Source organism: Canis aureus, chromosome 18 (genome assembly GCF_053574225.1).
Source record: "Canis aureus isolate CA01 chromosome 18, VMU_Caureus_v.1.0, whole genome shotgun sequence".
NCBI classification, from domain to species: Eukaryota; Metazoa; Chordata; class Mammalia; order Carnivora; family Canidae; genus Canis; species Canis aureus.
The window spans coordinates 8,886,561-8,902,626 of NC_135628.1; the positions used below are offsets into that span (position 1 = coordinate 8,886,561).

The 16,066-nt window shown below is 50.6% G+C and overlaps 1 protein-coding gene across 2 annotated transcripts; it reads right to left on the reverse strand.

Annotated features, from left to right (window-relative positions):
• Nucleotides 1-2,247: 2,247 nt before the first annotated feature.
• Nucleotides 2,248-14,587, reverse strand: LSMEM1 (leucine rich single-pass membrane protein 1). 2 transcript variants are annotated; one of them, XM_077856135.1, is made up of 4 exons: nucleotides 13,805-14,587; nucleotides 9,293-9,424; nucleotides 7,265-7,390; nucleotides 2,248-2,864 (listed from the first exon to the last, which is right to left on the reverse strand). In XM_077856135.1, the coding sequence occupies exons 2-4, from the start codon at nucleotides 9,417-9,419 to the stop codon at nucleotides 2,734-2,736; spliced, it is 384 nt and encodes a 127-aa protein (XP_077712261.1). In that variant the 5' UTR covers nucleotides 9,420-9,424; nucleotides 13,805-14,587; the 3' UTR covers nucleotides 2,248-2,733. The 2 variants fall into 2 exon arrangements, with proteins under 2 accessions (XP_077712261.1, XP_077712260.1); XM_077856134.1 differs by having other exon boundaries at nucleotides 13,597-14,582.
• Between the last annotated feature and the right edge of the window lie 1,479 nt (nucleotides 14,588-16,066).

The following is a 16,066-nucleotide window of genomic DNA, read 5'->3' on the forward strand; positions in this document are numbered from 1 at the left end:
TTTTTTTAAGTCCCAAAGATTTAATGCAGAGGTTTAAATGTAGTGGGTTATTTCCACCATCCCACACTTACTGCGTTTAACAATAATAATTACTAGAACAACTAGTACTTACTTTGTTTCTGATTTCAGTGGTTTATCATCTCTTTTAGGCCTCCCAGCAATACTAAGAAATAGATTTTATAATTATGCGGTTGTGCTGATAAACAACCGGAAGTTAATTTTCCAAAACTCACAGTAAATAGTGGCAGCAGGATCTGAACCAGGAGGTTTGAGTTCCCCAGCCCGCGTCTCAATGGCCCTATTTGACAGCTGTGTAGGCAAAGGGTACAAAGTTCCAGTAACACAAGACGAATCCTCTCTCAAGACCTTATGTCCAGCACGGTGACGACAGTTAACAATACTGTCCTGTATGCCTGAAATGTGTTGAGGATAGATCTTAAATATTCTCACCCCGCACCCCCCAAACACAAACAGTAACCATAGAGGTGATACATATGTTAATTAGCTTCATTGTGGTGCTCATTCAACAATGTATACATACATCAAAACACCAAGTTCTATACCCTACATATATACAATTTTTATATGTTGATAGCTCAAGAAAGCTGTTTAAAATGAAAGCAAAGGGGCACCTGTGTGGCTTAGTTGGTTGGGCGTCCACCTCTTGATTTCAGCTCAGGTCGAGATCTCAGGGCCCTGGGATTGAGCCCTGTGTCCGCCTCCCTGCTCAGTGGAGAGTCTGCTTGGGACTCTCTCTCTCTCTCTCTCTCTCTGTCTCCCTCCCTCCAGATAAAATTATTTTGCCACAACCCATCAACAGTTTCAATAAGAATTTTCCAGTAAACACAAATTTTAGATTATTAAAATACTCTATATGATATCTATCAATTTTAACTAAGTGAGTATAAAGGACAAATGCTTTTGAGGGCAAAAATGGGTAAGTAAAATGTCTTGTGATGTATTTCATCAACTAGTGTCATAAAACATAACTGCTCGTGTATGTGTTTAATAGTTAATGGCAGGTGTTTGATCAACCCCAAATGACTGAATCACAATGCATTCTTCAGTCAACTTGCACGATATATTTGTATTAAGTAAAAGGTTTTCTAAGACTCATAGCTTTATAAGCTCATTTATGTCACACTCTGTCTTATAAACTGTGTATCTTACCTTTGGGGCTAAAACAGGGCGGGTTGCAAATATTCCAAATATACAATTTTCTACTGTAGTTCAGTAAAGACCACAAACCTATCAGATTTCTTCCAAAGGAATCCTCAGAACACTGAAGGATTGTTTTCATGAGAAAGGACGCCAACAAAGTTTATGTAATTTATATATAACCAAACCATTTCCTTGGTTCCCCAAATGAATGTAAACTCTTCTAAGAAAAGTAGATGGTGAACCCTCTTGCACTGTTGGTGGGAAGGTGAACTGGTGCAGCCACTCTGGAAAACTGTGTGGAGGTTCCTCAAAGAGTTCAAAATAGACCTGCCCTACGACCCAGCAATTGCACTGCTGGGGATTTACCCCAAAGATACAGATGCAATGAAACGCCGGGACACCTGCACCCCGATGTTTCTAGCAGCAATGGCCACAATAGCCAAACTGCAGAAGGAGCCTCGGTGTCCATCGAAAGATGATGGATAAAGAAGATGTGGCTTATGTATACATGGAATATTCCTCAGCCATTAGAAATGACAAATACCCACCATTTGCTTCAACGTGGATGGAACTGGAGGGTATTATGCTGAGTGAAATAAGTCAATCGCAGAACGACAAACATTATATGGTCTCATTCATTTGGGGAATATAAATAATAGTGAAAGGGAATAGAGGGGAAGGGAGAAGAAATGGGTAGGAAATACCATAAAGGGAGACAGAACATGGAAGACTGCTAACTCTGGGAAACGAACTAGGGGTGATGGAAGGGGAGGAGGGCGGGGGGTGGGGGTGACTGGTTGATGGGCACTGAGGGGAGCACTTGACGGGATGAGCACTGGGTGTTATTCTGTATGTTGGCAAATTGAACACCAATAAAAAAATTTATTATTAAAAAAAGAAAAGAAAAGTAGATGGTTTGCACAAAGGAAGAGCTCAATAAACATTGGTTGAATAAATTAGGCTCTCGCTTTTCACCAGCCCCCATCCCCTCCCCCCATACACATAGAAATACTACTAGCAAATACCAGAAGGCCACTAGCTCTGATGTCCAGCCATCCCCTGCCCCTGGGGAAATAAGAGTCAAAGTTTAATCACCTGAGCAGAACATCTTTTATTGCAAAGAATTATCACCTGGTTCTCTTGACTACAAATCATTCGCTGACTTCATTAGGCGCCCCCAGGAAGTCATAAAGCTGCACGGGGTGCCACGGACCTCCCCGGCCCAGTGAACTTACTCTGCTGACAAAGCTCCTCTTGTAAGAGAAGTTGTAGGTACAGAGGCGAATTCTCTTGCTCGCTGCTGGTTCCCCGCCACGCCAGCCACCCCTAACCCCAACGGGGCGGGAGGACCCTTCCAGAAAACGAGCCCTTTTCTAAAGGCTGCTGTCCCCAGCCCCTTTGCCTAGGAGCTGCTCCCCTCCCTAGAGCAGAAAGTTGGCCCCAGGGCGGGGGTCACTGACCAGATGTTTTGGGGGTCCTGCAGAAATGCACGTGCCCAGGTCAGAACCGCACGCACACCCAGAAAGAGTGCGAAGCTCAGGTGTTAGCAGCGGCTCTTAGATGCTCAGTTCTTTAGTTTTGCTCAGCGTCCAGTTGATTGAGTAGCTTTACAATCATGCTGTTGATTTTCTTAAGCTCGTCTATGTCCTTTCCCTCGGCTGTTAGTCTTCTTGACACATCATCCATCTTGTTTCCAGTCTGAACTTCAAAATAGAAAACAGACTGTGTTACACTGGTTTCCAGACTGTTCCATCGGGACTCGTTAGTGCCTTGTGTTGGTGCTCAGCTGAATGCTGAAAGGCCCTCTTGGCAAGTCCCCTGCTCCGATAATCCCACGCAGCCCAGAAGCCCGGGAGAGAAACTGCTGAAGACTACAGTTCTCTACCAAATGGATTATTTTTCCAATTTATTGGAGCCAGCTTAGACTACCTTTGGAAGCTCTGCACACACTTTGGCTGAGAAACATCACTGTGAGCAACCAGAGGAAACCTCCAGCGTGCCTCATTATGAGCATGTCAGAGAAGGGGCTGTTACATTGTCTTTTTTAGAGACTTCATCTCAAAAGGATTTTGGCTCCTCATCGGGAAATGAGGTTTTCTGGGTTTCAGCCTATTTTGACATAGGCTCTGCTGGCTATGAATTACCAGCCCATAAATGAATATGTAATAACTCCCCTCGGACCATCCTAAAAGAGCAGAGACAATATTTTCAAAATAAACAGAACTCCTGGCAACACAGTCAGCTATGGAACAGAACACCCTGAGGTCTGCTTATCAGAGTTAAAATTTCCAGAAAACGCAGCACAAAATCCACACTTAATATTTGAGCTTCTTGATTTCCATTTTAGGCAAGTTTCTTCCAAGGTATCTTTCAGGAGCTAATGATACTGGTAACGTGCCATGAAGCTTAGTGGATAAACTAATGTGGGAAGGTAAACCAAACATCAGAGCTTCCCCTGCCAGGCTCAGGACAAACTATTGCTCAGAAGCTGGTTCTTCCTCACGTCTGAAAACTTATGCTGGATAAAGGATGGCCCAAGACATGAAGGAAGGATCTTAATTGAGACTTGCTGCAGAGCAAGGCAGAAATACCACTTGCCTCTGGGAAAAAATGTGAAACTGAAGTAAATTCCTAACACATGATATCCTTTCCCCTCTTGGGAACCTTCTAGAACATTAGTCAGAGAAGGAAGCAGCAGCCATGTTGGCTTAAGTGGATTCCACTTAAATTTTAATTTAATTCCAAATTAAAATCCCCCCCCAAAAAAAGTTGCATGTGCAAAAATTTCAGAGAAAAATTATATACTGACTTGTCTCTTGGAAACTCAGAAGTAAAAAAAAATTACAATATTAAAAAAAAAAAAAAAAAAAAACTTTGAGCATTATCTGACTCAGCAATTCTCAAATGCATTTGACCAGAGAATCCTTTTTCTCTTCAGGCAACACTTGGTAACATCCCATGCCCCTAAGTAGTCTCTAGAATACACGACTTGGCCACTAGAAACCGTGACCTGAGGCATCCATAGTCATCCACCCTTGCTGTCAATTATTTCTTTATAGGACAGAGATTATGACAAAAACATAAGGCCCCATGCTCTAATAAGAAAGTAATCAGTATAAAATAAGTTGTCTCTCTCTCTCTCATGTAAAAAGACCAGAGTTATAAAGAATACAGGTTCTTTCACTTCAGTGAAAAGGCTACAAATCTGCACTAAATACCACTGAGAGCAAAAAGATTTCCATGTTAAAGATGAGCACAGGCCAAGGTCACTTCCAGATGCCGGGGCCAACTCTGGTCTTAGGTTAAGTTTTGTCTGAAAACCACACGAGATCCTTCATTTATTGCTTTATTGCGTTTATTGCCCGTTATTCACCGAGGCCAGGGGAGCTCTGGATCCGGACAGATGAGGGCTTGGATCTCAGGGCTGCTCTGATTTGCACGGTAAACACGGAGAGGTAGGCTCTCTGGGCCTTAGTCTTGCTTCGGTGAAATAGAAACATTAAATACTATCTTAAGAGGTAAAGATTTTTGTTTTTTTTTAAGATTTTATTTATTTATTCATAGAGATGCAGAGAGAGAGAGAGAGAGAGAGGCAGAGACAGAGGCAGAGGGAGAAGCAGGCTCCATGCAGGGAGCCCGACGTGGGACTCGATCCAGGGTCTCCAGGATCACACCCCCGGCTGCAGGCGGCGCTAAACCCCTAAGCCACCGGGGCGGCCCAAGAGGTAAAGATTTAAGATAATGTACTTATGTGTCTGGCACAGAGCAACCGCCCCATAAAGACATTCTTCTCTATTCATGTCTTCCTATTTCTTAATATAACTTTACCCTCAATATAAAACACCAGCAGCAAATATAAAATAAATCCTATTTATAATGACGGTGCTAAGGTGCATGCTCTGTGAGGTCAGGCAGGAGTGTCTTTGGGGACTTAGTAGCTGTGGACCTCGGGCACCGTCATGAATCGAAGCCTCAGCATCTGTAAAACCAGAATAATAGTAGATCCTACACCACAGAGTCGAGAGTGTGAGCAGACATCACGTGCTTAGCACAGTGTGTGCAACAGTGCGCACCCCAAATCTAGCATTTGTCATCATCCTTATCCTACCTATGATCCCGCAGAAGAGAGTTCTTTGGGGGGCTCTCCTGTCGGGGGGCATTCCCAACGTTTCCCAGTAGTGGAACTCAGTAAACAGAATGGTATGTGGAGCAGTAATTTTTGTTGGTATAACATTTCAGAAGAGCACTGCCCATGGGACCTTTCTGGCCCCGAAGGTTCAGGAACAAGCCACATGCAGCTGACGGATGCAAGGGCGCCCTTAGAGGGAGGAGGGTTGCCACTGCGGCTTCTAAGCGCCAGAGGGCGGGGCGGGGCCCGGGAGCCCCAACAGCGGGAGGTCCTTGTCCCCAGCTGCGGAAAGACCTTCCAGCTGGAAGGAGGGCCTTGGGGAAGAAAAGGGGTCTGAAGCTCTGAACAGTCGCACCTGGGGCGCCCGGGGGCTCAGTGGGTTAAGCGATTGCCCTCAGCTCAAGTCGTGATCCTGGGGTCCTGGGATCGAGCCCCGCGCAAACCTCTGCGCCCTGCGGAGCCGACTTCTCCCTCTCCCTCTGCCCCTACAGCCCCCTCCGCTCATGCTCTGTCCCTTTTTTTTTTTTTAAAGGTCACGCCCTCAGCCCGCCTGTCTCCCCCATCACCCCCATCACCACCACTACCGCAGGATTAATCCTGAGTGAATCTAGATTAAAGGCGTTCCCCAGACCAGGCTCCGCTCCCCGCTTAGGAGTTTCGGGGGCTGCCGGGCCTGGGGGAAGGAGGGGGAGACGACCCCCTCCCCGCGGGCTCCTTCCACGGGGCGCCCCAGGGATGCGAACCCCGGGGGTGGGGGGGGCTCGCGGGCGCTGCGGGCTGCAGGGGCGGAGGCAACGAGCAGGGGGCGCGAGGGGTCTGCGGCCGAGGGGCGGTGTGCGCCAGCCCGGGTCACGGGGCGGGGCCGCGCGGCAGAGCAGCCAGTGCCCACCGGGAGGCCAGTGGCCCCACCGCCCCCTCGCGCTGCACCCGGGACCCTGCAGCTGATTCCCGGGACGGGAGAAAACCTGCCCCGGGCTCGTGGGCCGCACGTGCGGGGCGGAGGGTGGGATCACCGTGCCCGTGGGCCCCCGTGGTGGGCGTGTGTCCCGGTGCCCGTGCCCGTGGGGCCCCCCGTGGTGGGTGTGTGTCCCGGTGACCGTCACCGTGGGCCCCCGTGGTGGGCGTGTGTCCCGGTGCCCGTGCCCGTGGGGCCCCCCGTGGTGGGCGTGTGTCCCGGTGCCCGTCGGCCCCGTGGTGGGCGTGTGTCCCGGTGACCGTGCCCGTGGGCCCCGTGGTGGGCGTGTGTCCCGGTGCCCGTGCCCGTGGGCCCCGTGGTGGGCGTGTGTCCCGGTGACCGTCGGCCCCGTGGTGGGCGTGTGTCCCGGTGACCGTCGGCCCCGTGGTGGGCGTGTGTCCCGGTGCCCGTGCCCGTGGGGCCCCCCGTGGTGGGCGTGTGTCCCGGTGACCGTCACCGCGCCCGTGGGCCCCGTGGTGGGCGTGTGTCCCGGTGACCGTCGGCCCCGTGGTGGGCGTGTGTCCCGGTGCCCGTGCCCGTGGGGCCCCCCGTGGTGGGCGTGTGTCCCGGTGCCCGTGGGCCCCGTGGTAGGCGTGTGTCCCGGTGCCCGTCGGCCCCGTGGTGGGCGTGTGTCCCGGTGACCGTCGGCCCCGTGGTGGGCGTGTGTCCCGGTGCCCGTGCCCGTGGGGCCCCCCGTGGTGGGCGTGTGTCCCGGTGACCGTCACCGCGCCCGTGGGCCCCGTGGTGGGCGTGTGTCCCGGTGACCGTCGGCCCCGTGGTGGGCGTGTGTCCCGGTGCCCGTGCCCGTGGGGCCCCCCGTGGTGGGCGTGTGTCCCGGTGCCCGTGGGCCCCGTGGTAGGCGTGTGTCCCGGTGCCCGTCGGCCCCGTGGTGGGCGTGTGTCCCGGTGCCCGTGCGCCCCCCCCCCAGCGGGGAGCCCCGCGGTCACCGCCCGCCGCAGGACACAGCCAAAGCCCCGGCAGGCCGCGTGTAGGTGATGAGAACAGGGGCGCGGCCTTACCTGTTAGAAAAATCACGAAGGAGACCAGCGCCAGGCTGACAATCAGCACAGTTATCAGCCCCATAAAGAACAGGCCCCGGCCGCCGTGTCCCGGGTCGCGGGTGTCCGGGAGCTCCTCCTGGGGGGCTGACAGGGAGCAGAGGGACAGTGACGAGAGCCGGAGCGCAGCCGCGGGGCCGGGCCGCGACCTGCTTCAGGACAGGCCGGGCCCAGGTTGGGGTCGCCTCCTCCCGTCGGGGTTCAAAGCGCAGGCGGCTTCGCAGCCTCCTCGCGGTGGTTCAAGGTGCTGGTAACCCTGAAGAGGGGAGCGCGGGCTTGGGGGGGGTCCCTAGGTGCCATCAGGGGTCAGAGTCCTGGAGGCCTCGCGCCCTTCCTCCCGACGTGACCCCGGAGGGAACACAGCCGCCTGGGGCCATCTCCTGAGTAGAAGGTGTCACCTGGCAGGCTCCTTGCACGGGGAGCCATCGGGGAGCCATGGGGGAGCGATAGGGGAGCCATGGGGGAGCCATCGAGGGAGCCATCGGGGGAGTCATCGGGGAGCCATTGGGGGAAATATCGGGGAGCCACCGGGGAAACCATCAGGGAGCCATCGGGGAGTCATGGGGAGCCATTGGGGGGGGGAACCATCAGGGGAGCCATCCGGAGCCCTCAGGGGAACCATTGGGGTAGCCATCAGGAGCCATTGGGGAAACCATCAGGGGAGCCATCAAGGAACCATCGGGGAGCCATGGGGGAGCCATTGGGGGAGCCACCGGGGGAGCCATCGGGGGAGCCATGGGGGAACCATGGGGGAACCATCAGGGAGCCATCAGGGGAACCATCAGGGAGCCATCGGGGAGCCATCGGGGAAGCTATGGAGGAGCCATAGGGGAGCCTCTGTCCATTTAAACAGGAAAACGGCCCGAGGTATTCGGGCTCCTTAGAGCTTCCTTGGGAGGGCCCTGCTCCCCAAACAGGGTTCTTCCCATGCGGTGCCCTGGAATCAGCCTGCACCCCGGAACGCAGCTGGGGTCCCCGCAGCCTGAAATGCCTGCGTCTGGCCATCACGCCGTGAGGCCTGTGTGCCCAGTGACACTCTAGGTAAATTAACTGACATCGAGAAACTGAGGGTAACGCAGGCTGCTGCCGCCCCGTGTGTCCTCTCCCGCAGCATCAGTCCCGCCGCCTAGTCCCGCAGCCTAGCCCGGTGGGTGGCCTTGTCCTGGGCTGCGGAGCACAGCCCCGTGCCCTGCCACCACCGTGCTCCCTCATGGAAGCGACGGCCCTAGCTGGCCCCCAGGACCTGTCTATGAGACTGGCGGCAGTGAAAGCAAGTGAGAACCTGAACACACCAAAATGAAGCAGATAGTGAGACCTCGGGAAGGATTTAGAAGGGGACTAATAGATGTGGATTTGGGGCGGGAACGCAACAGGCGGCCAGTGGAATATTAGGGCCTGTGTTTGAATGTCAAAGTTGAAGCTGGAAAAATGGGGCTTAGTATTTAGTAGAGTTTTGCTTTTCCCCTTCCCGTGTTCACCCTTTAACTGGGGCCATTTGCAACGTGGAAGTAGGAAACGAAGGGGACTTCTTAGCCCAACAACATCTTCAGGACTTTGTAAAAGCGGGATGAACGTGTGCGGCATCTTCTCCGCAATCCGCTATGAATGAACGAGAGCTGTCCAGGGAAATGGGCACCCGGGGGGCCTGGCTGTGGTCCCCGGAAGGTCCGGCAGCAGCCGAGAGGGATGAGCAGCCTCTGGGAGCCCCCACACCTGGCCGGGGGACAGCGCCCCAGGACTTCTCAGCACCCTTGAAGACAGATCCCAAATCTTGCTTAGGAGCCAAGGAAGCCCATAAGCCTGTCAAAGACTAAGAGAACAAAACCAAAAACTGCCTAATAATAACTAGCACTTCCCTCCTAAGCTGTTCCTACCCCCCACCCCGGTCCCCCCCACTATCTTCCCCCCAACCCAGGTCCACACCAGCAGCGACCGTCTGCAGGTGGCCTGGAAGCCGGGAGGGCCAGCAAGCTGGGAGGGCACACATACGGAACAGGGGCTGTGACCCGGCGGGACAGAGGCTGAGCTTGTGTAGGTCGTTTATGGAGTCCACGACGTACAGCTTCCTCCCCTCGGGCGAACCCCGAGAGCCGGCATCCGGGGAGCAGTGAGTCATCGTTCCTGGAAGAAAACCTGCCATGAGGTGGAAGGCTGGGCCCGGGAGCCCCACGTCACAGGAGTCACAGGCCGCGGGAGGCCGCAGCCACATGCCTTACCCCCAGCTGAAGCCCCATTAAAGCTAGGTCGTCCAGGGGCCCAGGGCCTGTGGGGACCCCTTGGGGCCTGTTCTTTTGCTCAGTGGCTCAGCTCCAGTGAGTGGCCCAAGCTGAGCCCTTGATGTCTCACTTCTCTGAACGTCCTCCCCTCCCTGCCTCCTCGGATTTCTCAGCTCTCCCTGCTTTCCCTGGGCCTGCTTTTCATTTTGTAATTCACTTTTACATAGCCTTTTTTTTTTTTTAATTCATGAGAGACACACAGAGAGAGAGGCAGAGACACAGACAGAGGGAGAAGCAGGCTCCATGCAGGGAGCCCGACGTGGGACTCGATCCTGGGTCTCCAGGATCACGCCTTGGGCTGAAAGTGGCACTAAGTGAGCCACCCGGGCTGCCCTACACAGCTTTCTTTATGACAGCATGTATGTTCTGCTGAGATGCCTCAAATTCTTCACCCAAGAAAAGTAGGTATAAAGGCACAGAAAGATAAGACTAAGCCAGTTGGCCTGTGGCCCAAAGATTCCGAGGGAGGAAGAGAACAGCACCATGAACCCTCCTAATTGCATGAGGCTTTAAAACAAAACTGCAATTTTCTTTTAAAGATTCTATGTGGTTTGTTTTTGGGGTTTTTTTGAGACAGAGAGAGCAGGGGGGAGGGGCAGAGAGAGGAGAGAGAGAGAATCTCAAGCAGACGCCACACTGACAGGAGCCTGACACGGGGCTTGATCCCACAACCCTGAGATCACGGCCTGAGCTGAAATCAGGAGTTGAGCGCTCAATCGACTGTGCAAAACTGCAATTGTTATATTCTCCCTCAATGTGGCAAAAGAGTCTCTACCCTAAATGTATCCTTTAGCCAGGAGATGCTGGCTCAGTCCTCCAGACAAAATCTTTGCAAGCTCAGGGGCTACAGACAGGAACCATACGGTGGGTTGGAGGCTAGACTCTGGGACATCTGAGGTCTCTTCCTCCTGAATTTCCTTAGATCGAGGTCACTTATATAATACAGAATTTTAAAAGTGAGGCTTACGGGGCACCTGAGTGGCTCAGTGGGTTAAGTCTGCCTTTGTGATCCCGGATTCCTGGGTTTCACCCCTGCATCAGGCTCCCTGCCGAATGGGGAGCCTGCTTCTCCCTCCGCCCCTCACCCCGCTCGTGCTCTCTCTCTTGCTCATTCTCTGTCTCTCAAATAAATAAAATCTTTTTTTTTTTTTTTTTTTAAGTGAGGCTTACATTTAAGGTACTATTTTCTTGAAGCACAACTTCAAGCAACCCTGAAAAGCCTGAATGGTTCCAAAGGTCTATTTTAAGAGGTCTCTCCAGGACAACAGAGACCTTGTGGCCTTTTAAGTACATGAAATGAAGGGCTCTAGGAAGACAAATTCAAATTACTGTCAAAGCCATCTCTGTCACAGTTCCCTCTTTGCCTAAAATGAGTCTACTGGTGATTCAGGGCCTTGATGTGAAAGGGAGTATAGACACGGTCTGGTCTGGTCCCCCTCCTTCCCACGAGGGAGGAAATCGAAGCTCGGCTGGTGAAAGGCCCAGATGGTACAGGTAGTTGCAGGGCTGCGAGCGGGCCTCTTGCTTCAGAGTTCGCCGTGTCCTCCTTTCTTCTCCACATCCCTCCCTCGCTGTCTTTCAAGGCTCAGCTCAAACCTCAGGTCCTCTAAGAATCAACCTGCTTTTCCTTTGTGCCTTTGCTCGACGCGGTGCATTCTCCCATCAGAACACTTCTACAGTTTTCCAGCATTTATTGCCACATCTTTGACTTTCCCAACTGCCTGCAAACTCCTTAGGGTGGGCACCAATCCTATTCTTCAAATGCCCAATGTCAAACGTACACGCCAGTGACTTTTGTGAAGTCGGAGCAACTAAAATATTTCATTCAAGATTTGAAGCTCACCATTTCCAAAAGAATTTGAGGCAGTTAATAATAAATACAAGCATAGAAATAAAACTGGGTGTAAAAAATCCCCATGTGCTATCCACCTGGACTCTGGTAAAGTCCGTAAACTCTGTGCCTGCTGATATAAAGCCATACGCTTCGTCCCATAAACATTTAAAAATTTTCCTTTAATAGCAGTTACAGAATGAAGAAAAGTAGGAGAAACCAAATTCAGAAAAAAAGAAAGGTGTGAACACTTGTAGAAGATCTGATAAAAGAATCAGCCGTTTACTAAGTAGACTACATTGCCGTCTAAAATATTAAAACCAAGAATGTCCCAGTGATACCTGAAACCCACTAGTACTTGGGAAAAAATATGCTCCCAAAGCCCTAAGGAAGACAGTGGGTTCAAAATGGCCTGGGGAGTTAGGTGGCTCAGTCAGCTGCACCTGCCTCTTGATCTCGCTCATGATCTCAGGGTGGTGGGGTCGAGCCCCAATCCCAGCTCCAAGCTCAGCGGGGAGTCTGCTTGGGATGCTCTCCCTCTCCCTCTGCTCCTCCCATCACACATGCTCTCTCTCTGAAATGAACAGATAAATCTTTTTTTAAAATGTCATGGTCTAATTAAACGTTTTCTCAAAGCTAAAAACTAAACAAGGTGGTTCAGTTATCTTGAAATTTTAATTAACAAAAAAAATAGAATTCTCTGGGTATCTTAGATTAGCTGCTACTGAAGCACCTTAGATATTGATATTACTGAATTCCAAATATACCTCATGGAGCATTCCTAAGGGAATGACATGATCATTTCTTTAAAAAGCAGCAGCAGCAGCATGTAAAATAAAGGAGCCTTGGAGATCAATCCGATCTTATCCTCTCATAGATGAAACCAGAATGGCTGAGCCCCGGTCACAGATCTCTATTCTTTTAGAAATGTTTTGCATTTTATCATCTCTTATACTTTATTATCCCAAATACTAATATTTGATGAGGGCTAAAGGTTGTGTGTGTGTCACATCACAGGATCATCACTCCAGCCACAGCTTCTATTTTGGGCCTGGTGACTGACGTGTGGTTCATTTTTGGATCTCTGACATAACGTCCTTAGGCCTTAGCTTCCCCTTTAGGAACGGAATTCCGATCGCTCAGATCTCATACTGAAGCTCAATCGACGTTTACAAAGTGGAGGACCAACCAGAAAATCCTGGCCGCAGTGAGCTAACCTAAGAGCAGGGCAGCTGATTAAATCTCCAAATTATGAGCCAAGCTTGCTTCTAGTGACTACAAAGGTGACTCAGCACAACATCAAACCCAAAAGCACTAAGGCAGGAACTTAGAATAAGCTAGGAAGTGCCCTGAAAGTGAATTTCTTCTTCAGGGTGAAGTCACAAAAATAAATGGATGCCACTTTCATATATTTTTAAATTAACTCAACATGCAAGAGGACAATAAGGAACTAGTAAGGAAAATGGAGTTGGCTGGCTGTGGTTCGCGGCCCCCAAGGGCGAAAACGGATATAGGATGGCATGGGCCCCTGAAACCGGGGCCCATGCTGTTGACATCCAGTTGTTGCTATCTCTCCGTATAGGGCAGCAACCAGCGGGGCTGGAGAGGCCACAGTCACTAAATTCTGCATCCCACTAGCTCAGCCCCCCTCCCTCACGCTGCTGTGCAGATCCCATTAAGACCGACCAAAGCAGCAGCCGGTCGATGGAGCCCTTTCTCAGACCTTTGCCCCACAACATGTAAGTAAGTCCGTTTTCCTCCAGCTTAGATCAACGCTCACAGCTGATTCTTATTATCATTTGAGAATCCTTTCACTACCTACAAATAAATATTCTGACAAAATAGTTGTCTATGGAAAATTGCTTTGCTCTTTTTTTTCCCATAGGTGCTCGGAATCAAAGCACAGAAATAGCACACCGGCACCGCTTGCCACGGGATCAGAATTGTTATAATAGGGCTTAATTCAAAGCTAATAGGGAGCTTTATTGAGTGAGTCATGGTAATTTGTTCCTTAATTCCATTTCAGAGTCGGTGCCTCTTCACATTCAGGAATTAATTTTTTAAATCAAGTCTAAATCACTTCTATCAAAAGTTAAAAGCACAGAGCGCATGCAACAAAAAAACATCCCAGCCTCAAGAATCATATAATTCAGTGTGGGGAGAGTAATAGCATGCAAATTACTTACAAAAATGTGAGCTTTGCCTGCTAGGTTACCAGGAAAAAAAAAAAAAAAAACTGTTCAGAAGCAACTGTAATAAAACTTTTTGCAAACTCTGTGGTCCTTTGCCTTCCTTCAGCGCACGGGTGCTCCCGCAGGCCCCGGAACCCCAGCACGATGCCGGACTAGATTTAGGGTTCGTCTAGCCAAGCAATGTCAGGTTCCAAATACTAACTTTTTTCAAAATGTCTTAAGGTTTCTCGTGAAGGTATTACTGAAACTATGCTTTCAAAAGAATCCACTTTGCCTTGATTCAACTGGTAATGGAGAAGGTTCTTACTGGGCCGAAGTTAATGTCCTTATTTGGCCGCTGTGACTGTGGAAGCTGACCCGTTGCCAGCACTTGCGCCACCCTAGGCGCCCGGGTATTAACCCGCAGAGGCCAGCTGGCCCGGGCCCCCAGACCGCAGCCAACAAGGGCAGGATAGGGTGGTGACAACCCAGGGTGACCGTCAGACACCCCCTGGGGCTCCCAGCAGCTACCAAACAGCGCTGTGAGTGGGAGGTCGGATGGCCGAGAGCACATGTCATCCACGGCCCTTTCTCCCCAGGGGCTTGATTCTTTCGGAGTTTCTATGCACGTTTCTCAGGAACGTCAGGCTTTCTCCTGCGTGGTTCCCTCACACACATGCCAAGGAGCTTCTGCCCTCTGGTGTACACGAAAGAAGCTACAGTGAGACCTGCCATGCCCAGTCCCATCTGCAGGCCACAGGGACCGACTACCCCAGCAGGACACTGAGGGCGAGGTAGGCAGCGGACGTGCAGTCCTGTCTAGTCCCACCTTCCCTTGCTACGTCTAGACGGACGTTATTCATCCTTGAAACACTTTGCACGTCAATGAGAAAATGTTTGCTTCACCCAACTCCCTTTAATTTTATATTCAGGGGATGCCTGGGTGGCTCAGGGGTTGAGCATCTGCATTTGGCTCAGGGCATGATTCTGGGGTCCTGGGATCGAGTCCCACCTCGGGCTCCCTGTGTGGAGCCTGCTTCTCCCTCTGCCTGTGTCTCTTCTCTCCGTGTCTCTCATGAATAAATAAATCTACATTTATATTCAGTATAGACCTCACTGTATTTTGAGAGGAAAGGAATGCCATTTTCTTTTTTTTTTAATTTATTTTTTTTATTTTTTTATGATAGTCACAGAGAGAGAGAGAGAGAGAGAGAGAGAGAGAGAGAGAGGCAGAGACACAGGCAGAAGGAGAAGCAGGCTCCATGCACCGGGAGCCCGACGTGGGATTCGATCCCGGGTCTCCAGGATCGCGCCCTGGGCCAAAGGCAGGCACCAAACCGCTGCGCCACCCAGGGATCCCAGGAATGCCATTTTCTTAAGCTTCATCTGTACCAGCAGGCCAGTTCATGGAGGAAAATGATGTAACCTCTGTCTTCTCAGAGGTATATTATACATTAAAAAGCTATGCCAAGGGCAGCCCGGGTGGCCCAACGGTTTAGCGCCGCCTTCAGCCCCAGGGCATGATCCTGGAGACTCCGGATCAAGTCCCACATCGGGCTCCCGGCAGGGAGCCTGCTTCACCCTCTGCCTGTGTCTCTGCCTCTCTTGCTCTCTCTCCGTGTCTGTCATGAATAAATCATCTTAAAAAAAATAAAAAAACTATGCCAAATTCCTTGAAAAATGAGAATGTGTTTGCTGTTATGAACCTGTTTTTTTTTTTTATGAACCTGTTTTTGACATAATCTTCCAACTATCTGATCTATCTTAAACCATCGAACCTTTGAAGAAATAGGATAGCCTCATTTTGAGCATTTACTGTGTTTTTCTCTCTCCTATAACCTTACAAGCCTGTGACGTATCATTTCCCCTTCAGGGATGAAGAAGATGGAGCCTAAGCAATCCTTACACCACAAATCTGAATAAAACCATTATTTGAAGCCAGTGAAGGGGATGAAAGTTTTTATGGCTTATGACCAATTGTCTCCAGTTCTGGAGAACCACTTAACAAAGCAAGATAACATACCTCATTTTATCTATTACATACCTGAAAGACCACATCAAGAAGAGTTCAGAGTTACCAGAAGAAAATAGGTATTCTCACCTGAATTGTTTTGTCTGGGGGCATTTTAAGTATTTCTTAATTTGGGGGATCCCTGGGTGGCTCAGTGGTTGAGCATCTGCCTTCAGCCCAGGGCATGATCCTGGAGTCCCGGGATCGAGTCCCATGACAGGCTCCTTGCATGGAGCCTGCTTCCCCCTCTGCCTGTGTCTTTTCCTCTCTCTCTCTCATGAATAAATAAATAAAATCTTAAAAAAAAAAAGTATTTAATTTTTATTTCAATACTTTATCTGGATTCAAACCCCAGGAAATTCAGTCAATGCCATTAGAGACTTGAATCATGGAATGCTGGATGCTCCAAAATTAAAGCTTGAGCCTCAAAATAAAGAACTTAGTAGGCAGGGACCATTTAAAATTCCTTTAAAC

Bases quoted from the DNA above. Each gene is read 5' to 3' on its own strand.
- LSMEM1 (XM_077856135.1), bottom strand. From the start codon at position 9,419: ATGACTCACTGCTCCCCGGATGCCGGCTCTCGGGGTTCGCCCGAGGGG. The intron at 7,391-9,292 runs GTATGTGTGCCC...GCTCCCTGTCAG, and splicing joins CGGGTCACAGCCCCTGTTCC to CCCCCCAGGAGGAGCTCCCG. The intron at 2,865-7,264 runs GTAAGGCCGCGC...TCTATTTTGAAG, and splicing joins CTTCGTGATTTTTCTAACAG to TTCAGACTGGAAACAAGATG.